The sequence below is a fragment of the Argentina silus genome (assembly GCF_951799395.1).
Source record: "Argentina silus genome assembly, chromosome: 5".
Taxonomy (NCBI): Eukaryota; Metazoa; Chordata; class Actinopteri; order Argentiniformes; family Argentinidae; genus Argentina; species Argentina silus.
In genome coordinates this window covers 14,881,534-14,905,505 of record NC_139659.1, presented here as the reverse complement: position 1 = coordinate 14,905,505, position 23,972 = coordinate 14,881,534, and the positions used below count along the sequence as shown (strand labels likewise).

Sequence of the window (23,972 nt, the reverse complement as noted above, 5' to 3'; positions counted from 1 at the left end):
CCTAGCGGTTATCTGACCCGGCATTCACACACCACTCCAGCAGCCACCATTTTACAATATCATTTTTGGCAAGGCTTTAATAAAACGCAGGTGAGAAGTGCAACACGAAAACTCAAACCTCATGCTTTGCCTGTTTACACAGTGAGAAAAAGGGGCTCTCTAGATTGTATTGACCCCATGAGCAGTAAGAGGTTTTGACAGATGGCCCTTTACAGGAGTTGCTAGCTAAACACGCTAATATTTCGACACTGGGCCCTTCTCGGTTCTGTGTCAGACCACAAATTCCAAACTCAGCATCGTGTTCATTTAGGTGAAACAACCAGCTTCAGCTTATCACAGACATTGCTGACAGCTGAACATTTCTGGAGTACAATCTGTTGAATGTTCTGTATTTGTACCAGGAGGGCTTTTGGTTCTCTCTTGGATTAGTGCTGCTGTTTTAACCAGGATTGTGATCATAAGGGGCCATTCTCGAAACCTCAGTAGACTTGATCAAGCGATTTGGTTCTGTAAGGCACATATTCACTCTTTCTGTTTTATTCACTGATCCTCAGGTATGTTTTACACTATAAAAAATAATGAATGACGTGTGTTCCTCATCATACTGTCCTAAAGCTTCTGTGAGATTTCCAAAAAGGCAACCATGCAGAGACGATACCCCCCCCCCCCCCCCCAAAAAAAAAAAATCTTGATGAGATGCACTTAAATTATCATGACATTTTTTTTTTTTGGGAGAAAGTGACTCATAAAGTTACACCAAACCCTGTCCAGTAAATCAAAAAGTGTTTGAACAGCTGCATTCTTTCTCACACATCCTGCATCTGTGGAAGAGTTGCCGGGAATAATGGGAATAATAGAGCTAGATGAATGAAGTCACCTCTGCCTGCAGTGGACACACATCTATCAGCCGGAGACCTCAGGGGGAGAAAGAGGCCCACTGACGCTGCACAGCAGCAGGTGATTCATGGACCTTCGCAGGAAGTAAGGTCATAGAGAGCTCTACTCTACTTCATCTGCACAGCAGCTTTCAGGGGTGTTTTCTCAGAGTGGAGCTGTAATGACATCAGGGTTTATTGACTGTGTTGGAAGTGTACACAATGTCAGTCTGCATAATGGTCCGACGCAAGATCGGTGTTGTTGACGTTTTGTTCTAGCAGTGTGTGTAGTTGTCTGTGCTCGCTCATCAGATGCTGATGGCTTCATGCTGGCATTCCTGTCTACTTTCCAAACAGACAAGATCATTCAATCATATGCTTCCATTTAATATAATTAATATTGAAAAACTCCTTCGAAAGATATTTGAGCATTTTTAACGTGTCAAATCATACTCTGCCTATATAAGGCATACAAAGCAAGCAAACCCTGTCTTGGACGGTTAGTCATCGCCTTAAACAGGCTTCAAAGTAGAAAAAAAGTTTTCCATGAAAATTCCAATGATCCATTTCGGACACGATGGGAGAGAATTTCTTGGATGGAGGTGAGAAAAGAGGCAGAGAACCCATTGGGCTGATGAACAAGCATGGAAACCAGAGACTGGTATAATGAGTCAAAATCAACAAAATCAGAATTACTAACTCGTCTCCAACCTCCCACAACTGTAGTTGTGCCATGGCACGCTCTTATTTGGTTTACTGTAAAGCTATGATATTTGAGGGGAGGGGGGGCTGTATTGAAAATGAGTAATGTTACAAATTACAAACACTTTGTTTCAATGTCAACTAGTACAACGTCTTCTCTGGCATGGACACGATCCCAGACGGAGGCCCCACAATAGCCTGCTTAACAACTGTTTGCTCAACTGTTTGTACTGGTTCCTTGTGACCGTGCCAAAATGAACACATCCTTAATGAGTCAGGGAGTTAACAATTGGGATTAGCCTTCTCCAAAACAACCCTGCTTAGTCCACACCAGTCCATATTTCTTAACTTGACTACATATTGTGAAATGTCTCACAATGGACCTCATACCAACCTTGAGTACACATAGTACTACAAACATAGTACCAGACCGCACACACAGCACCCATGGGCAGAAACACAGTACCAACCGCTCAGCACCAGGGGTATAGAGGATGGTTATTTTTAATCTGAAGGAAATGTTTGGTAAGACCATGGTCGATATGACTGACCATCTGAACACCCACTGATTCATTTCCTTGGCGAGCTCTCTTTACTGGAAGTCATGTTTCATGTGGTTGCCAACAGGATTACAGAGCCATGAGGAATGTCTACGGATCCTCTTGTCCGAGTGAAACATGCCCCTCCACACGCAAATGCTAAAAGAGAACCATCAGCCTTTGACAATCTGTTTGTCCAGCACTGTTTTGAGGTCCTGTACTATGTTTTAGAGACATATCATTTACGTGATGATCATTTATATTGTGACTCATTTCATTTTGTTATTTGAAAAACATGAATATGTTTCTACTAATGTTTCACTTGGTACACTAAGTACTATGAGCAAAGGAAACAATTGTGGTTGTGATTTAACATATCCGAAAACAGTGAACTGAATGAAACACCCATGTTTGTTTCATTAACTTTCAGTAACTGAGCAGCTTGTGGTTTTAGAACTTCACTGCTGCAGTTTGCATTTATCTCACACTGCACCAGTGCTTCTCTCCACACCCAAGCCCACTTTGAAGAGAAAGGCAGCAGTCTCTCCAGCTCTCTAAGTTCCTGTGGTCTAAGCCCCTGTGGAGCTGAATTGGCTCTGTGTAGCTTCATCAGCAGTTGGACTCCCTGACTTGGCTGCCACATCAAGAGACTCCCAGGCCCTTTCTCAATTGTGAGAAATTCAAATTCCTTGCGTCCTCTCCTCCGTCCTCCACTCAGTTTCTTCTCAGAAAGCATTGGAGGAAAATATCCAAGGGGAAGAACCTAGGTGTTCTCCTCCAATGAGTTTTGAGTAGGGAGCGAGTGGAAGATGGAGGAGATGATGTGAGGAAACGCGTTTCTAACTATTGACAAAGGGCCTCAGAGTACAGGAGGTTAAGTGGGAGCATCCTTTCCCTTGTAGAGGAAGTGATGCTGTGGGTTGGTTAAAACCCTGGACAAGGAAAATGTTGATGCTGCTTTGAAGGGCAGTATGCCAGGTCTCACTCTCTGTCTGTCTACCTATTGCTCTCTCCTTCTCTCTCTGTCTATTTCTATCTCTTTTTCTTTCTCATACGTTCCCTTTCTTGGTCTTGAAATCAAATTAGTAAATAATACAATTATAAGTAAACAATCTAATAAGTCTTAGATGTTGACTGTGTTATGTGATTAGTAATACACACCATATATAAATATCCATTGAACATCCATAACGAAATGTGAGGCCTACCCGGGACAATGTCAAAGTTTTGTAGAGATTCCATTCACTAATCACTGTATTTTGGGAAATATTCATCACCCTTGTTAAAAGCCAGAGCTGGTTGGTTCTGATCAGGAGTGTATGGAGTCTGTCTCGGCTGATGCCAAAAGAGTGTCAGTGTGGTAAATGAGTTACATGTCCCACACTTCTTTCATCCATAGATCAGACTATGGCCACTCTCTGGAGCTGACAGCTCACTCATTCCAAAATCTAAAACACATTTGGAGCGCTCTGAAGGTAGTGAAAGCCATTAGCTACATCTGGCGTAGAAACCAGTCACTTTTAGAGGCGATATTGGCCAGACAAGGAGTGAGGTGTCCCCAGTCATAATCGGCAACTAAAAGGCATGAATGTTATGTATTGTAGTGTTGTTCAAGGCTTGGAGTAAACGCTCGCAGATAACCAAATATTACTATTTCTGTAAATACTGTCATAAAAAACTATATTGTGTGTAGCATAAGCCTATATCATATAGTCCTAGAATATGTGGATTATAATGTGTAAGAGGTGTAAAGGAAAAAGAAAATATATTGTGTCCTTCACGTTTTCACTTTGTATATGTTCACAATGTGCCCTTGTAACCAAATTATACATGCAGTATATGCTGAGTTTTCTTTTGACCTTTATATTAAATTAGCTGCTCTTCATGTTAAATAATGCATCTGAATTCAAATTCAACATCATGATCAGACAGACAACGACATGTGTGGGGGTCATACAGTATCAATTGAATTAACGTGCCTGTCTTTAACATATGAAACAGATCATTTGCATGCTATGAAAACCCTTTGAACAATTCATAGGGAGGCAGAATAGATATGTTTGTACTATACCCTCTAAATATATAATTCCCTTTTGATCTCAGCAAATAAAATCACTTTCAAGTGGAAATGTATAGACAGTGGTCAAAGCTTCCTGAAGACACACTCACCGGCCACTTTATTAGGTACACCTTGCTAGTACCGGGTTGGACCCCCTTTTGCCTTCAGAACTGCTTTAATTCTTTGTGGCATAGATTCAACAAGGTGCTGGAAACATTCCTCAGAGATTTTGGTCCATATTGACATGATAGCATCACGCAGTTGCTGCAGATTTGTCGGCTGCACATCCATGATGCGAATCTCCCGTTCCACCACATCCCAAAGGTGCTCTATTGGATTGAGATCTGGTGACTGTGGAGGCCATTGGAGTACAGTGAACTCATTGTCATGTTCAAGAAACCAGTCTGAGATGATGTGAGCTTTGTGACATGGCGCGTTATCCTGCTGGAAGTAGCCATCAGAAGATGGGTACGCTGTGGTCATAAAGGGATGGACATGGTCAGCAACAATACTCAGGTAGGCTGCAGCGTTTAAACGATGCTCAATTGGTACTAAGGGGCACAAAGTGTGCCAAGAAAATATCCCCCACACCATTACACCACCACCACCGACCTTTGAGTTACTGTTGCCTTTCTATCATCTCGAACCAGTCTGGCCATTCTCCTCTGACTTCTGGCATCAACAAGGCATTTTTGCCCAGAGAACTGCTCACTGGATATTTTCTCTTTTTCTGACCATTCTCTGTAAACCCTAGAGATGGTTGTGCGTGAAAATCCCAGTAGATCAGCAGTTTCTGAAATACTCAGACCAGCCCGTCTGGCACCAACAACCATGCCACTTCAAAGTCACTTAAATCACCTTTCTTCCCCATTCTGAACTTCAGCAGGTCGTCTTGACCATGTCTACATGCCTAAATTCATTGAGTTGCTGCCATGTGATTGGCTGATTAGATATTTGCGTTAAGAAGCAGTTGAACAGGTGTACCTAATAAAGTGGCCGGTGAGTGTATATGCTGCTTGCAATCCTCCTTCTAGAAATATAATCAAATAGGCTATTAAAGAGTTCGGCTAAACGTGTGGTTTTGTGTCATGTCAAAATAAAGTAATGTTAAAATACAATATGTGATAAAAAACGTCCATTTGCATTTGCAATAGGCTGATGGGAAAAGTCGAAATAGAAAACATGTTTTTTTGATGTCGAGCCATCCTGCTGAACAGAGGGAATTTATAAAAAAAAATAATGAACAGTTGTCTTTGACCCGATGCAGATGCCCCTCTACAAATCACGCGGTCCAGAACCCCCTCGGACATTAAAGAGGGTTGCAGGTGTGCTCGTCGCGCATCCCCCACCTCTGCCGTTTTGGCGGGCCCTGCTTCATCGTCCCTTTGAAGAGCGGCGGCCGCAGCAGCAGCTGTTGCTACAGGTGAAAAACATTACGAGCCACATGTCCCTCTTGTAAAGGCGGATCTGGACAAAGGCCAGAGGAGGTTTACCAAGGTGAGCCGTCGGATCTGAGGGGAGCCGAACCGAACTGCAAATTATGTTTCCAATTTAGACGTCAGTTGCAGTGAACGCAAAGCTAAATGTAACGTGTAAACAAGAAATAGCATGGGGCTGGAGAACCATGGGAAATGAACTGAGGACGAAGGACGACAATGCCGTCATCTAATTGAGTTAACTCAAAATAAGCAGACTCGAGAGTGATCACACGTCATGATTGAAAACATTTTTGGGAAAGAAATAATCGTCTTTGTAACGAGAATAGCTCTAAGGGATGTTCTAAGGGATGTCCTCCATTCCTATTCCAAATGCATGTAGCCTATAACATAACAACAGTCTGCCAGCTCATATGAAGACACTTACCCAACGCAAGTCCATACCAGGGTAATTGCATGCTTTGTTTTGAGAGGTTGGTAAGAGGATCAGATGGAGTATCCATTCTAAACAGTGACACTAAATGAACTTGACATTGCATAGCATTTGATCAAGACAAGAGTCATGTTTGCCAATACCATACATTCTGTTTCCTCTTAAACTTCAACATCAACCTGAAACCTCTGATACCTTTGAAACCTTTGATACAGGCAATGTGGGTTAGGCCTATATTCCATACTATATTCCACATTCAATGTCGTCTTAGACAAGATAATTACTTTGAGATTCATAGAGGAAAGAAAGGACACTCTCAGTCATTCTTGCCTTACCCTGCCTCTGACAGTATTGAGTAGCACTTGAGGAAAATACATAAATTAACTTTAAATTGGCTTCCAACCAGCTTCTTTTTTTTCCTTTTCTCTTTTACATTTTGCAGATATTTTAAAAAGTGTTTGGTGGATGGAGGTTTGAACTACTGGACATTCCACAGTCCTTCCAGTCGGCCTCCATTTGTAATACAACTCAGGAAACTGGCATCATTTTTCAATATGCAATAGTGTTTTGTAGGTACCTTGGAATAGTCTGGGGACACAGTTATAAAAAAAGGAATGACTGTGAATGACCTGGTCTTTAAACCGCTTTATTTTAATAACTCAGTCATGAAGATAACAAACAAGTACTAAATGTATCACCACCACACTAATCTTGTTTTGTCCATGTGTTTTGGTAGGTAGTAAACATGTCATTAATCAAGAGTTTCCTGGTCTCAGTCCCTGTAATCTAGCACTATAAATCATTATTGGGCACTGTATATTTTCACAGTTTACTCTGCAGGGTATCAGATAAACAGGACAAACTGGGAGTGACTTTTAATTTCACCCTAAATACATGAAATATGCTTCATCCAGACGGTGATTATTCACTGACACAACATGTGCTATGTAAATACCTCCACTTCCATTCCCACATTACCTCTAAAATAACTCTGCCACACAGACAGAAATCACATCAGACGCAACAAGCAGGCGCTAATGGAGCTCAGCAGGCTTTTGGGCCGCCAACGTTACGACCACTAGACCACCAAAAACATGGCTATGATTGGCTTGGGGCATCAGTAGCACTGGGTCCTCTTCAGAAGGGCACAATGTAAGAAACAAAACCTTGGTATTGTCATTGAACAAGTTCATGTTGCACCTTCCCCACTTTTAAATATTTTCTCTTATTTGCTCCTTGAACATGACCCATGTCATTGGGTTGGTGACTAAATTGAGTGAACAGTTCTTGCAGCAACCTGGCCCCAACAACCTTCGACCCATGAGATGCTGTTTGAGCTGTCTCCAACTATAAGTGAACAACGTGAACGCATGTAAAAGGGTCACTGTTGGGGTGAGTAGCAACCGACAAACAGTTTCAAACTCTCGGGTTCTGAGAGATGTTCAACAGTTTGTGATCCCAAGCTGAAAACCTCACTGGTCTAGTCATAAGAAGGCATTTATTGAAATGTACCAATAAAATGCTATGAAGCACAGCTGCCAGGTATTACGTCTTTGCATCACTTGAGATTGGATAAAGACTATTTAAGCACATCTGGGTCCACAACCCTTTTTAGTAAACCAAGCAAAATACTGGTTTAGTAGATTAAATGCCACCCAGATAGTGCTCACAGACAGTCTGTTAAATGTGTTGAAAATCATTCTGATGGACAGTTTCTATGGCAGTGCATTACAGAGAACTATCTCAATTGTACTACATGTATCTATATACTTTAATGACAGCCTTGTTAGACTTTGTCTTCATAATCCTCAGCTCTGTGGTAAGTCCTTGTTTAAAATCGTTGTTAAAATGAACAATTGATCATTTTTGCAATTAGCTATCATTCCTAGGTCATATCATTTCTACTTTTTTACATTTCTCAATTTCATTTTAAACAATGGAGTCTGAATCGATTGTTTAACTAGATAAATATTTTATTGTTTTCAACATTATAGCAAAAATATTACAATCATTTGATGCCACATAATTGAAAATGTGAATGAGCTGCATGACTAATTTCATGTATCCAACTGAGCTGATAGGGAGGCTGAAGATCACATTGAGAATGGTCACAGAACAACATGTTTAGATAACCTACACAACTATATAGTTAAATAAATTAAACAAATAATTTCTATGTAAAACATAAAACAAATTCTCTCAGCAAAAACATACACAAAGCCAAAGATAACACTGGTACAATTATTTCCCCCCAGCTTGAAATTTCAATCTAGGAGAATACAGGTTATGGTGTTGGTTAGTACCTGATTTAGTCTCAAAAATATACTGTATCTATTTATAAACAACAACAAAACACATTCAACCGTTTCATTTTTCATATTTCTAAAAATACATCTATAATATGTAGATATATACAGTTCCCACAGTATTATGCGATACAAAACAGATTCTTCGAAAAGTGAAGAATAAATTAAGGGTGGAAGAGAACAATCTTGCGAGGGTAAGAGCTGTTTGGGTTCATTTTGTAAAAAATACAAAACATTTTACAAAACATCCAGTTGTGACTGAGGGAGTTTGCCGTTTTTGGCGACAGACGATCATTCCTTCCAGTTTCTGAGCAGGAGGTGTTTTCTCCAACGTGCTCCCTAAGACTAGAGCTGCAGAGTCCAGATCTGAATTAAGGCTGTGATCAACAAACAGAGGAGTGACAAGGTCGCGGCGGAGAGGCAACCTGATGATGGCCTGACGTGGTTGAATCTGCCCTGGACCCTCTCCGGAGGCTGCACTGTGATGTAGCCGTTGATGATGCGGACCAGCGGAGGTGGTTGTGGTTGGTCCGTGGTGCTAGAAGGCAGAGAAGGAGGACAACCGATTAGATACAGATGAGATAGGCATCCTTTGCTGTGTCTGGGTTTAGAAGTGAACGCCTTAAATATCTCCTGCCAACAAGTCCTACCTAAAACAAGTTTTAACCCGATCGACACGAGGATAGTTACATCAGAATCCGGTCCGTTTGTAACATGTCCATTTACGTGAAGCTGCTCTTAGTAACACAGTTATTACTACAGTAACAACATGCTAATATGTGTACATTGATTGAGTGTACTTAAACTGTTATTGCGCACATGCATAAGAGCAAATTAGTGTAAAGTGTTACTGGTCAATCTGAGGCCAGAATGTAATTGAGGGTTCCACAACCACAGCCTTGTCCTTCAAACAGGGTCTGTCCTCAGAGAGTTTATTCCTAAGAGGGCCTGTCCTAATATGGAGCATGGATACGGGATTAGCCCTTAATCATACAAGTAGACATGATGGCAGACAATTCCAGATCCATTGTTGTTGGATTGTGGTCTCTGGAAGTCATCAGATTGACCAGACAAACCAGACAAAGTCTCCAAACAAATCTCACAAAACTCTAAAGCATTTAGGAAGTCTTGCCCCAGCAAAATCCCTCTTGTGCCCAAACCACTCGGAGATTTGGCGGCGATTAAACAACAAAAATGAAAATAATGAAAATAATAATGCGCCGGAGGCAACACGGATCTCTCTGAGAAAACCACAACCAATTAAATGAAGTTTTACTAAGACATGAGAGTGAGCAGTGGAAGGCTTTGTCAGGTGGTGGAGTGTTGCCAGTTGGCTGCAGTGGTAAAGACCTCTGAGGCGAACTGATCCAGAAGAGGACGTAGCGCAGCTTAGTCAGTCCAGCTAGCATGCTGAGCCCCACTATTAAATCATTTCAGCCGGGCTGTTTGAAGTCTTTCTGCAGAACTGGTGTAGTTGTGACTGGGACTCTGCCAGTCAAAACAAACTGGCAGGTTCCTGCGCCGCCATTGGTTGAGAGAAAATGTCAACCAAGCGACCCCTCCAATTAGTAAACAAATTTAAAATAGACCCCACTCTTAAATGTAGTTAAATGTGCAATATTCAATGCTGTTATTAAATACTAATTTGATAAGGTTATTAGATCATGATATATAAGAAAAAACTAGAATAATAAAATGGTGAAAGCATGGCTACAACTGACCAGATCCTCCAAATTTCCTCGCATTTTTAATCAGGATGAAAACCAAAAAACTGTCTTTTCATCACTGGCATATGCTTGTAGTTAATAATATTTACTTTTCATTGATTGGCCTTGGCTGCAGCTCACGGATTTAGCTTGGGATTTTGTGCTTATTTTAGAGAAGTTAACATTCAGAAAAGTTATTCATTTTTTCCTGCGTTTTATTGCCCTGAGTTCTTAAACTATAAGCAGGTTTATTTTAGTTCAACCTGCATTACAAAGATCTGCCAGTGAAATCAAGAGCATGCAGTGTAATCACGTCTGACGTGTCCGCATGTGGCCATGCATCAAAGGGACGAGAGAAATGGTGCTCTGTGCTCCCTCTCACTGGAAAGAATTGTACATTCTACGTATGTTTAAAGAAAAACCTCAGGCTACCTTCCTGAATAAGATTCTTGAATATTAATGATAATGTGACACGCATCAAAAAAAAATGTTCAGACATAATATACACAATGTAGAAGTTGACTTTTGGTGTAAAATGTGTCTATAATCATGATCCATTCGTTCGGGGCTAGCTTGTGGATTGTCTAAATATCCAAAGTATGTTTTAGCCAGCACGCAGTAAACAACTTTATTTTCCATGGAGAATAAATAAATAACGTCTGGAAACAGCCAAAGTCTGGCAGGCTTCAAGGCTGGACAGACCCTGGACCTTCAGCGCGCAGAAATGGAAGTTGAATAAATTGTTTCAGTGTTTGAAATTGTAAATGACATTTACATTCTACATCTGTGTCAACAGTTTCTGAAAACAGACGGGGGCTCAAAAGCTGTAGCCAGTTTCCACTGCCTCTGGACATATGTTACAAGTACTCTTGGCTGTGTAGAGAGACAACTTGTTCAAGTGTTATTAAATGACTCAAGGTATCATTTTGATAATTCTCCTTGATAAAACTTCTTCAGGCCTGACACTCATTGAAAGATGTCCTGTCTGATCTGTCAACAGGTCTGTGACATCACTAATGTGAACACACAACAAGCTCAGCTACTTATGAAGCTTAATGTCAACTTGTAAATAGAAAAACCAATAAATCCTTACAGGAGAAACAAGTGCTGTAAATGTCAGGGAATAAGTCAAAAGCACAAGTGTGTAGTTATTCTTTATGGTGGATGGATTTACCACTGCACTCCGTCTGACTGAACTTCAAATCTAAAAAAAGGATGTTTTTGTCGCAAAGGTCTCTGCCTGAGGCAACTGCTTTACTGGACCATTTCTCTCTAGCAGCTATTCACAAAACCACTACCACATCACCAGACCAGTACTGAACCAGTCTAGACATATTCAATTCTAAAAATACATAAAAATATTTTTATATATATATATATATATATATAAGTGTTTTTGATACAAAGGTCTCTGCCTGTAGCTATGCCTTTACTGGACCTTTTCTCAAACAGGTATTTTCAAAACCATGACCACAACACTAGACCAGTACTGAACCAGTCTAGACATATTCCTACACTGACATACCAGATGAAGGCTCTGTATTGCATGAGGAGGTTGTGATATGATATGATGGCGGGTTCAGCCTGCAGCAAAGTAGCAGGAGGTGTCAGTTAGATCCTATAGACGGGCCCGCATCCATTACTGCCTCCCTTACTGCCCAAACTTGAGCGCGAAAATGATACCTGAAATTTGCTCTACTCAACCTCCGGACTAGCTATCTTCGGGCATGACATTTGAATGTAATACTCATCCATGCCGTTCCCAACATGATGACGCATTATCATTGCCAAAGATACTGCCAAACTGTAGAGCATGGCGTACAGCATGAAGCAAAAGTAGGGCATGGCGCTAACAACGCTTAGGTTGTGGGTTTGATTCCTGCTGGGACCATATATACTGAAATGTATGCACTCACTGCAATGTAAGTCGCTTTGGATAAAAGCGTCAGCTAAATGGCATATATATATGACGCTTACCGGCTTTTCACACAGGCTTTCTGTAAGGCTAATATTAATAACTGTACTGTACACAGACGCAGTGGGGTCCTCTTTCTTACCTTTCTTCGATGCGGACCCAGAGGTCGTTGAACTGTCGGTGCCGCTGCTTCTTCTGCTTGTTACGGCGCTTCTTCTTAAGCTTGCGGTCCACCTTCTCAAACAGGTCTAGGCTGTGAGGCAGCAGCATGTGGGGGAGGGGGTTGTCCTCCAGAGGGTGCTGCTGGTCCTCGTGGAGCTCATGGAAGAAGGGCTCCAGGTAGGGGGGCTCCTCGTCCAAGTCCTGGCCCGGGGAATGACCTGCCTGATCTGGTCTCCCACTGCAAATACAAGAAAGTGGAGAGAGACCAACATTAAAATATTAGCCATTTAGCTGACGCTTTTATCCAAAGTGACTTACATTTATCAGTATATATGGTCCCAGCGGGAATCAAACCCACATCTTAGTGTTGTTAACACCATGTTCTACCAACTGAGCCACAGAGGGCCACATTAGATAATATACACAGGAGGCACCTTATTGCAACTTCTGATGCCTCAATGATGCTACTGTGCTTCTGCGAGGTTTGGGGAGGTGGGACACTGCACTGCCAAACTGAAAGGCCATCAATGCAAATGACTTTCATCAATGCAAATCACCAGTCAATTGGTGTACAAGACCTCATCGAACAACTCTACTACAACACCTTGCATCCCCAAGATAGGAAGTCAAACGCAGCCTATGAAATATACAAAAGAACCACACAGGTGATTGTAACTGGTACTGATAAGAAGAGCACAGGAAGGTATGCTTATTATGAAACCTTGTGGGGGCACTGAAAGAGCTAGCCCTCCTACTTCAGATTTTAAGAGACATCTGCTTTTGATGAATCACTGGCCATCCCTAATGTGTTAACTCAGACACACATACATGTGGCTTCGAATGATGTTTAAAACATTACAGGAATCTATTACAGCTGCATCGGTGCAAATAAACTGGAAAGCCAAACCCATGTCCACTTGGTTGTGCATATTTACGACGGAATGTTCCAATCTCCAGGCTTCCAATGTCTCCTCCAATCTTGGGTCCCATTCATTTCAGAAAGATGTGTGAGTTTGTGTGTGTGTGTGTGTGTGTGCGTGTGTGTGTGTGTGTGTGTGTGTGTGTGTGTGTGTGTGTGTGTGATCATGGTGGTGTGTCTGTGTAAGTAAGTAAGTACGTAAATGAGAAAGAGAAAGAAATTATGAAATAGCGAGAAAGAAATAGAAAATAGATAAAGAGAGTGAAAGGGAGAGAGAGACAGACAGGGGGGCAGAAAGAGAGAGAGTGAAAGGGAGAGAGAGACAGACAGGGGGGCAGAAAGAGAGAGAGTGAAAGGGAGAGAGAGACAGACAGGGGGGCAGAAAGAGAGAGAGTGAAAGGGAGAGAGAGACAGACAGGGGGGCAGAAAGAGAGAGAGTGAAAGGGAGAGAGAGACAGACAGGGGGGCAGAAAGAGAGAGAGTGAAAGGGAGAGAGAGACAGACAGGGGGGCAGGGAGAGAGAGAGTGAAAGAGAAACCGCCCCACTTGGGGGGAGGGGGGCTGGGGCTGGGGCTGGGGGAGTTCATGGGGACATTATCTTAGATTATAACCTGATAAAAAGGGGGATTATTTTTCTTAAGGGTGAAACCTATCTGCACCATCTCCCCTCCTCTGTCTGGGTTCCTGGAATATGCATGTGCCTGTCGCGGGAAATGTGTGAGATAGGAGCCTCCACTGACGTGACATGGCGTGATCATGGTGGTGATCAAGGAGATACACTGATCACCAGATAGAGATAACCACCACCCAGGGAGACTCTGAAATACTTTCAAATACTATGAGCATTTGCTTGAGGGCCAGACGGGCAGGTATTGCACTTTTAAGACTTTTATTCCATTGGTTCCATTGTGCCAGGCAAACTCAATCAAGCACAGCTACGTATTTGTGATGATTTCATATGCGATTTGAACCCAGGTCTGGACTCATGGTAGACTAGACAAGAGCCATAATAGTTGTGCTTGGCTTGAACTTTTTAACAAATAGAAATAATACAATATCTAAACAGAATATTTCATGAGAATGTTAACAAAAAATAGGTGATTATTGTTATTTTATCCTTAGTGTTTCTCTCTTTTATTTGGCATAGAAAGTGTACGTCCCTTAATTGAAACCCTAAATTCACATATGGAGAAATAACCAAATCCAAATGTGGTTATTTCAGAGAACTCAACACTCACGCCCTGTTCCAATTTATAATGTTAGTCCATCATCCAAATGACTCGAGACATGTAGTAGCAAGCTGCCATTGTTCCAGAATGAACGAACATCTAACAAGATTTTTTCCCTCATGCGTTCATGTATGTAACATGTTCATGTACGTAACATAACACAGAACCCTGGCCTGATTTAGAGCCAGTTCAATGTGTCACAGGGGAACGTGGTAGCCCATTTAGAGACCTTTTCAATTACAACAGCTTAGGAGCCGTGCAAATCAAAATTCATTCTCGGAGTTGAAGAGCTGTGTGTGTGTGTGTGTGTGTGTGTGTGTGTGTGTGTGTGTGTGTACTGCTCACACAAAGAGTCCATTTGAGTTCTGAACATGGAGCCCAAGGGACACTCTGTAGTTGATTATGTGGGACTTGGCTATTCAGGCAATATGGGCCTTTTTGGTCATTTTCTTTGGTCATGCTGCCCACAAAGTGAAACAATAGAACCACTGCCCCAAATTGTTTCTAAATGACCAGGGAGTGAGGGATGAAGAGGTCACGTTCGTTTAACCTGCGCTCTAATCTGTATATGTACAGTAGCACTCAGCACTAACACACGGAGGGGGCAGCGAAGCCTAATGATGTTAGCACTGTGGCTATGGCCTTGACCTCGCTGCAGGAATAACACCCCTCTGACACCGGGTTATTTATTTTCCTTTTTAAATCGCCAACATCCACATAAAAATGGGAGCCATTACAGGATTAGTGGATTACGAACCATTCCTGGCAAGGAACGATCAATTGCTGCCTAATGTCCCCCAAGTCTACATAAGGGGATATTAATAAGGATAAAAATTAATCTAATAATGAGCTGTAGACATTTTCATTCATGGGAGGGAGTCTTCCACTGGTGCTAAATCAAAGGGCTAATTATTGGCAAATTTTGGGATTATTTTACAGACAACACATTTTTCACAACAGCCCAAGCAGAACAGAACATCTGTTTTCGGTCTGAGGGGGTGAAATTACACCAACTAGGGGTGCGCTTACTTGGAAAATGATTTCCATTTGAAATCCAGTCAGTGAAACAGAGAGACAAAAATAAATAAATACCACACAGACCCGGGGGCAGTGGGCGCACTATGAAACGCAGCGCTGCGCGTAACCTAACACCCATTTAAGTGATAAAATATGGTCTGCCAATTTTACAGAGCCAGGTTTTAAGACGAAATCATAATAAGTAACAAATCTGTGGAAGAATACGAAACGTTGCTCCTTTTGCTTCATTTTATTTCTTCCTTCTTTTTTTTCCCTCCACAGGTAGTATGTTGGTGCAGGAGCCTTGTAAAGCTCAGGTTTAGGCCGGTATACAAAGCTAACCATTTTAAAACCCCGGTAGTCTGGAGGTTTATGATCTGGATGTTCTCAAGCAGTTAAGTTATACAATTCCCTTAAAGGCCACGGCAGCCTTCAAGTGGTGAGAGTGGTCCCGCGCTGGATTCCGTGGAAGGCCACAGCATTGCTTCTAACCAGTGGCGTAAAGAGGACACTACTTCCCTGGCTTTGCGGTCTCGACTTGTTTATCGCTTCAAGGCACTGTGTTCCAAACCCAGGGATTATAGTGTAGTCAGGGCCACAGCAACGTTACGGCACACACACACACACACACACACACATACACACATACACACACACACACACACAACAAGACCTCTGGAGCTCACTCTCTATCATCCTACCACCATTCAGAGCCCTGGGGGTTTTCTGATACATGTCGCCGTAGTCAAGTTCATATCTTAGCATGTGGGGGTTCTCAAGCCACTGTAATGAACACAAGTCTCAGGTTATGCAGTCTACAGCCAAAAGACAGGGGTCAAAAGTAAGAACTCCAAGAATAGCCTGTGCAATGATGATGATGATTATGTGTGTGTGTGTGTGTGTGTGTGTGTGTGGCTGGATGACGACGACGACAGAGAAGGGTGGAATGAGGAGAGGGTGTGTGTCGTGGTTGGGGTGGGGGTGGGGGTGGGGGTGGGGGGCGGAGAGAGGGGTGGGGTGGGGTGAGGACAGCGAGTGGTAAAGAGGGGCGGTTTATTATTACCTGTTAATGGGCTGCCCTGCAGGGGTGTGCTCCACTTCGTATCCTTGACTCCGCAACACATCAATCACCGTGTTGTTGCCCAGGAAGTGACCTGCAATATAAACAGTTCTCCTTTCAGCCTCCCTGAGAGCCCCAGGACCCCGGCAGTGTCAGTCAGCACAGGGCAGGGCTCTCAGCCCAGAGGAGAGTGGCAACGCTAACCCCGTTACACTGAAACATTAGACTTTACCGTAGCTCTGGCTAACATTAGCCTAGCTCTCACGGCTTTGAGTTCTCACGGAACGTTGCATGAGGAAGATAACACCAAGGGCAGTATTCAGACATGAGATCTGCACACTTGATCTGCCCACTTGACTGAAACTTTTGCGCAAGTCTCCTATTGACATCGGTGAGTTATTTGCCTGAAAGTCTGAGTTCAACACTCAGCGGATCTCAAGTCTGAATAGGGACTCAGGAGAGCAATATTTCCCAATATCTACAGTACAGGAGGTTGCATTCATGTTGAAAAACACACACGGAGGTTGTGAGCGTTTGACATTATGTGCTGTTTTAGTGGTTTAAGTTGATGATAATTGATTGAAAATAGTTGGCTGTGGGTGATTAAATATGAAGCAGCTTGGCTTTGGTCGTGAAAAAGTGTTTGACAGGCATTTGCCGATTACTGTAGACATTTGAAGTGTGAACTGAAGAACTGAGGCTATCCCAACATACACACCAGTGTTCTATATACACAGTACATGCATCACTTCATTCTTAGTTAAATGAGGATGTACGTTTGGATAATAGTGCAGGTTTGGGCCCGGAGGGATAGACTTCAGTGTGTCTCTGTCACGCCACCCTGCCCTAAGCCCTCGTCCTCCTTCCCCTGTGACCTGTGAAGAGGCTTGCCAACTCTATCTCTCTCACACACACCCACTGACTTTACACACACACACACACACACACACACACACACACACACACACACACACACACACACACACACACACACACACACACACACACACACACACACACCTAGGTGAAGTGAGGCATTGAGGGTTCAGGTTGCTGTGTCAAGGGGTCTCCATTCTCCTTCACACACTCACAAAGGGGAATGGGAGCTCTTTGTGTGCACCAGCTCAGCCATGTACCATAGCCATGTGTAAACAAAGGACTGGGGCTTTAATCTAGCCCTAATAGAGAGGGCCATAATCATTACAGCACCACTATGGACTGATATAACACCCCTATCGCCTGATATAACACCACTATGGACTGTTATAACACCACTGTGGACTGTTATAACACCCCTATGACTTGATATAACAGCACTATGGACTTTTATAACACTATGGACTGTTATAACAACACTATGGACTCATATAACAGCTCTATGAACTGATATAACAGGGAGGGGGCTAACAGGTGGGGCTCGTTTTTGGTTTTAACGAAGCAAGAAACCTTTTGATGAGGACAGAAAAAGGAGCTTAAGGTTCATCAATAATATGATGTTTAAAATGAGACCTTTAGGAGGATATATACTATTGGGTAGTGCTTTGGAGGGCACCTTCAGGGACACTGGACTAGAAGTTACTTCAACCCCATAGTCATTAAAGAACCCTCAAACTACACATACTCTGGTCACTAATAAACCATACATTAGTAAATGGATAACTAGCTTACTGTCAAACTGTGACTTATCAGGCAGTATGTGTACTTTTCGAGCTGGTTTTGAATGAAAACTACACAAAGAAAATCTTAGTAAATCATTATTTGAACCTTAAAATGCACTGCCATATTTACGATATAGTACAGTACTTCATTGGTATCTACAAAATGTACACCCAAAGACCAGACCGTAAACACGTCAGTGTTTCTTCAGAAAGCAGTGAATCATACTTCATAAAATATATCACTAGTGGAAAGACTACACAGCTAAATCCTGCAACCCCACAACCTTCTTGCCCCCGAAACATAACCACCCTTCTGCTTTGCCTTCCGTGGTTCCCTGGGCCAACGAGCCCTTTGGTGGGGTTCCGAGTAGGACGGAGGAGGGGGGGAGAAGCCGAAGGCCTGGTCTGGTTTGTGCTTGGAAACACACAACTCAACATGATTTATGAGTTCCCCTTCATGGGGGGATTAAGGTAGGACAAATGGAGAGGCCACCACAATGCAAGGGCCACTGAGGGGGGTGGGGTGGGGGGGACTTCAAAGGGAAAACCCTGTGCGAGGGCTCCAGTCTCTGAACAGTCCTATACGGCTGGCTGGACCTCGCTAGCTAATACAAGTTAAGCCATCAATCTGGGCCCACTCTATTCTGTCCTGACTTAGATTGTAAGTGGGAACTGCTCAAATGTATAGCAGAAAGTGGGTACACTCCCTGGAATAGTCAATTCATGACCATGTAGGTGTGTGTGTGTGTGCGTGTGTGTGTGTGTGTGTGTGTGTGTGTGTGTGCGCGTGTGTGTGTGTGTGTGTGTGTGTGTGTGTGAAAAAAACGTGGACACACCAGATACACACTGTGACGAGACATACTAAGCCTTAACGATGTCTGGAAGACGGATTATTACAAACTAATATGAAAACATGAAATAAGTAATTCGAATATAATTAGTCACTAAAACAACAGTTTAGTTAGAGGGCTGGTTACAATGGACTCAAATGAGTCAATTCCCATGTTGTCAACGAGGTGTGAATACGCCCATAAGCATTTAAGACGTAGTTGTTTTTTCATTGGAAATAACCCTTGAAATGCCAACTCAAGTAAAACGGCGTCCATGAAGGCTGATTAAATACACATTATGTATATAGTACAAGCGGATCTACTCATATGAAACTGATTAAAAAATCGAGTCTGTTCCAAAGTAGTGGAATTAAAAACAAAAACAAAAACAGACATTTCTGATTAAAATGATTGATGTTCTGGCGAGAGAAAGAGAGGAGAAACAGAACATTATGTTTTAACAGTTAGATTTTTCCTAAAATTACTGTGTATGTGCGATGTAGCCTTTGGCAGCCAAAATTAACTCTAATTCCAGATCCGTCAGGTGATTCGTGACAACTCACGCTGCTAACAGTAGCCCTTTGAACCCCGCTGGCATGCTAAGCCGGGAAGAGTGCTGACACACGCTTTATTTGAAGAGTCCCTCTATAGATGGTTTATAAATGGTTTATAAATATTCAACTACTGTAACTATCAACAACTGTTCCACCATCTTTCCGCTAACCGAAGTTGCAGTTGACAGTTAGAACTAGGCTAGTGTCTGGAGTCAGGTCATGTCCTTCCAGAAAGTGTTCTTCAGGATGGGACTGCTCTAGGGTATGGCTGTGTGTTCCAACATTAACACCGACACAGGAGGCTAGTGGAGGACTTAGCTTAGCCCTGCAAGACTAAGCAGGGCTTGAGCTGTCTCATCACATTCACACAGATAATGATGGGTGAAGCTAATGCAGGAATTCAGTGGTGTTCATAACACCTTCCAGTCTCTTTGACCAACACTCAAACAAGACAAATCCATGGAATCATGATTACTGTAATTGTTGATCCAAAATAATTTGCGTTCAGCACTTTGCAACGGTACATCGAAGTGCTGCCGTGCCGGCCCGGGCCAGGTTACATTCAGGGAGAGCACTTGTCTAAAGTGTGTGCCACGACGCTGACAGAGGCTGTGTAAGCGTGCCTTCCAGCCTTCCTGTGGCTTTAGACGTGATGATTAACAACAAAGCTGAGCTATTACCCTCATTACTCATAGTAGTGACCTGTATCTGAGCTCCACTCAGCTACCGGGGGTGGTGAGGAAATACTGGATCATCTTACCAAGTCTCCTATCTTCTCCTCCGTGGTTCAGGGGTCAGTTTCCCAAAAGCTTTGTAGCTAAAGTTATTGCTTTATCTCTTTTGAAAATCCAGGCCAACTCCTCTCCTAGTCCAGCAAAGTTATTAATTTAACGAATTTTGTGAATGATAGATTGACCTGAAAACATAGATTTTACAATCTTGCTTTGCAGCAGGGTTGTGGGGAGAAATGAAGTACTACTTAAGCTACAAAACCTTTCGGAAACCCACCCCAGATCCTTGTCCAAAGAGCAATTACAGTACTACCAGGAAAAGAAGCCTAAGTCTGTGACAGGTCTCATCCACTTCCCTTTACGATTACAATAACACAAAGGAGTGCTTCTAAAACATTCGAATACAGTTCAAGGACAGTTCTTTATCAAGCTATTTCCTTTGGTTCCTTTTTTAACAGAGTGCACAATATCATGTAATCAGATGGCCACATTTTAGGATTTCAAGGACCAATAGCATAAGTCCAAGAGAAGGAAAAAGCCAATTTTCATGAAACAAGAGCTACAGAATTCAACAGGAGCATTCAGTCCAACATGGGGTAGTTCTATAGGGCTGATCACGGTTCACTGAATGGTCGTATTGACCTCCAACCATGCTTCCTAAGTGGCCAGTTGATGTTGTGCCAAAGTCAATCCCCCAACATACACCATTCTGATGGTCGTTTCACATGGCACACAAAGCGCCCACAACTCTGCAACGCTCGGACGAGATGCTCAAGATAAGACCAGCTGCCAAGCTGAAAGGTTTCATTCAAAACTTCCTTGGCTCAAAAGTTTTTCAAGAGAAGCCTACAGTGATGTTGAATCTTTTTTGTGTGTTCTCCTTACATTGTAAATGCTTGCATTGGTAGTAGCAGTAATAGAAGTAGTGGTGGTAGTAGTAGTAGTCAAGTACTGACACACCAATCGCTCTGGAACATGTCACCTGAAAAAGCTGCCATTTGTCCCCAATCCTCTCCAGTCTCTCTAATTATTAGAACATATGGCAAGTCTTAAATATAGTTTCTTTCCATAAGATATTTATATTATAAATTGTAACCGGGTCTGAGCGACAGTTCCCAAAACATGACGCCAACTAAATAAACAGTAGACGGCAGTGCACCATTCTGTGCCGTCCAGCCAGAGCTGCTGTTTATGTACACATTATGTACACATTTCCTTCATAGGCTGCATTCCTGATGGGCCATAATCACGGCGGCCCCATGGGAGAGTGGCTTGGCCGGATCGGAGGAGAGAGTAGAGAGCAGGGAGCTGTGCTGCTGTAATGCCCAAGCTACTAATAACTAAAACACTAGCACGGGCTACGTTCAGCAGGACAACATGTGTAATGTTCATATAGAAACGTATCATCTAGAACAGCTGTACCACTCTGAAATATAGAGTTTGGAGTCATGTCACGTCTATTCCTGACATTTCTATCAGCAATGTTCACTAGGTTGCATCCTGTCACCATTATGACAGTACTGGGTCCCCAAAATCCAACTGCCAATTAGTTGATGCTTTCGACTGTTAAGTTAATGAGAAGCCAGTGTATAATCACACTGAAGTGAGGGGTTTGGTTTGAGCTAATACCCAGCCCAATAGGTGCTTTCAGAGATAAACAGGCAGACGGAGCCTACACTCTCAACTCTGTCACAGGCCTGTCTGTTCACTGTGTGATTTGATGTCTGAGGAGGAGGAGGAGGAGGAGGAGGGATAACGCCGGGTCAAAATGTCACAGAGAGCCCACAGCCCCGGAACACCTCCTGACACTGACAACTGAGTCAATAACTTTAACTGCGCTGAGACGCCTCACTCCACCCTGTACTGGCCTTCCAGACTGAGGTGGGAGCAGGACGGCTGGTCATAGAGGGGGATAGGGAGAGGGGGGGAGAGAGGATGAAATAGGCCAAAGGTTACCAAGAGGAGACCCCCTCCCCCCTCCACCCCCCAAGGCAACACTTTCAACAACTGGTCTTATTTACCTAAGTCCCCTTAATTGACAATGACAGGGTGTGCCTGCCTTCTGAGAGTGGACACTACGAAACTGCCGCCACACAGGGCTCGGTCCCGCAGTGCTAACATACCATGCATCTGAGCAATGGAGATGATGATCACAATGTATAAGAGAGTTATATCTTTGTCACTCTGGTAACTCGTCTTACCAACAATATTTTTTGGTAGAAGGTGAGATAGCAAAGGTGTACACTCAGCAAATGAATTACAATCAACGTATCTAAAAAGCTACAAACTTTCCCCTTTTTGTAAGCAGATCTTACATTTAGTGGCCCAAGCATTTATTCTGGTTCTCCTCATGAGAATATACAGAAAAACCCATCCTCCAACCAGAGCACAGTCTAAAGAAAAAACAAACATTAAAAACCTCTGGGACCAGTGTCAAGAATACTGTAGCAGTCACAATTTACCATCCACAGGGCACAACATAGGGAAGTCAGCCAAGACTTAGAATTGGTAAATCATTGCTTGCTTTCATGGGCACAGACAGCGGGTAGCTATATGTTTCGACTGGGCATGCAGAAGTTGCTGTTGAATTTACTGTAATGACAGGCAAGTGGCACACAAATAAAGCCAAGGACTGGCTTATTTATTGGCATGCCACCTACACTGACCCTCTCAGTCTAATGTAAACCACTGCCAATGTCCCATTAATACACATATCGAGTGAACAGTGGCCCTGGCTTTGCTTATGAGCTGACCATGGTTTTATTAAACCCAACTTTATTTCCTCTGTTGATAGACAGCAAAGACTTTTCCTTCCCACTAAAGTCTGTCTTACCAATGGCTGCAATTTGTTTTAATATAAATGGATACAAGCTCAGAAATAAACTTGTATAAAACTAAAATTAACCCTAACCCTAAAAAGACAATATGATTATACATTGTCATGTTCACTGACGATAAATAAATATGACAAAGCTTGACAATGTATTTTCCCCCGTTTTTTTCCTTCCAGCCTGCGGGAATGTTAAAATCCTGAAAAAATGGGATTTATGAAAAACAATATCTGATGTTAATCAGACAAACGTCAAAATGGGAAGCTTTTTGGGCAAAAATTTATGACTGAATCAGCAAGAGACCTTGCAGCCGGAGAGCCTGTGGAGGCCTGGTGTGGCTGATGTGTGTGAGTCCTGCCTGCCTGGCTGGCCTGAGAGGTCTGCCTTTGATATTTACCAGCCTGAGCTCCCCTGGACAAGCTGGCTCCCCGTCTGCCCCTTGGATGACCCTGGGGACGGGAGGCCTCCATCACAGGGTCCTGGCTAATGGGGTACTGTAGCCGGGAGGGCCTGACTGCTGCCCATTTATAAAAAGATATATAATAATAAAAAAAAAAAGCACCTAAGCATGACAACACTTCCATCTGTTGAGGCTGAGGCAAGTTGAGAGTCACTACATGGTCACTCAACACAGCCAGAGTTGATGTCCTTAAAACATTTTGGCAAAAACATTTTCACCTCTTGTGAAACACCCTCTACTATCTAACACCAGCTGCAGAAATCGATTTCAAAGTTGTGGCCAAGCTACTAAGCCACAATGACATTGCCTTTTCAAAACCAGAATATCATTCAACTGGTTTCAAACTGTGTTTTGAAGGTAGCATACAAGAGCTTTTGAAGGTACCAAAATATCTCTGGCCCTTTTCCTTGGCTTATTGTGTGGATTGACGTAGATCCTATATTACATCCAGTAAAGGAGCAAAGCCATGGACTAAGCCAAATAAAACCTTGAGATGTTGTTTTAGCATTTGACTATGTACTCATTAATACCTTTGTGCCACTTTCTAAAC

At 42.8% G+C, this 23,972-nt stretch overlaps 1 protein-coding gene across 1 annotated transcript in view; it reads right to left on the bottom strand.

The window, feature by feature from the left end:
- Positions 1 to 8,010: 8,010 nt before the first annotated feature.
- Positions 8,011 to 23,972, bottom strand: part of trabd2a (TraB domain containing 2A) — a 44,602-nt gene continuing 28,640 nt past the window's right edge. Inside the window, exons 5-7 of the mRNA XM_083670555.1 lie at positions 16,362 to 16,452; positions 12,114 to 12,371; positions 8,011 to 8,888 (exon numbers count right to left, since the gene is read on the bottom strand). Of these exons, the coding sequence (XP_083526681.1) occupies positions 8,696 to 8,888; positions 12,114 to 12,371; positions 16,362 to 16,452 (542 nt within the window). The 3' untranslated portion in view covers positions 8,011 to 8,695. The remainder of the gene's footprint in view (positions 8,889 to 12,113; positions 12,372 to 16,361; positions 16,453 to 23,972) is intronic.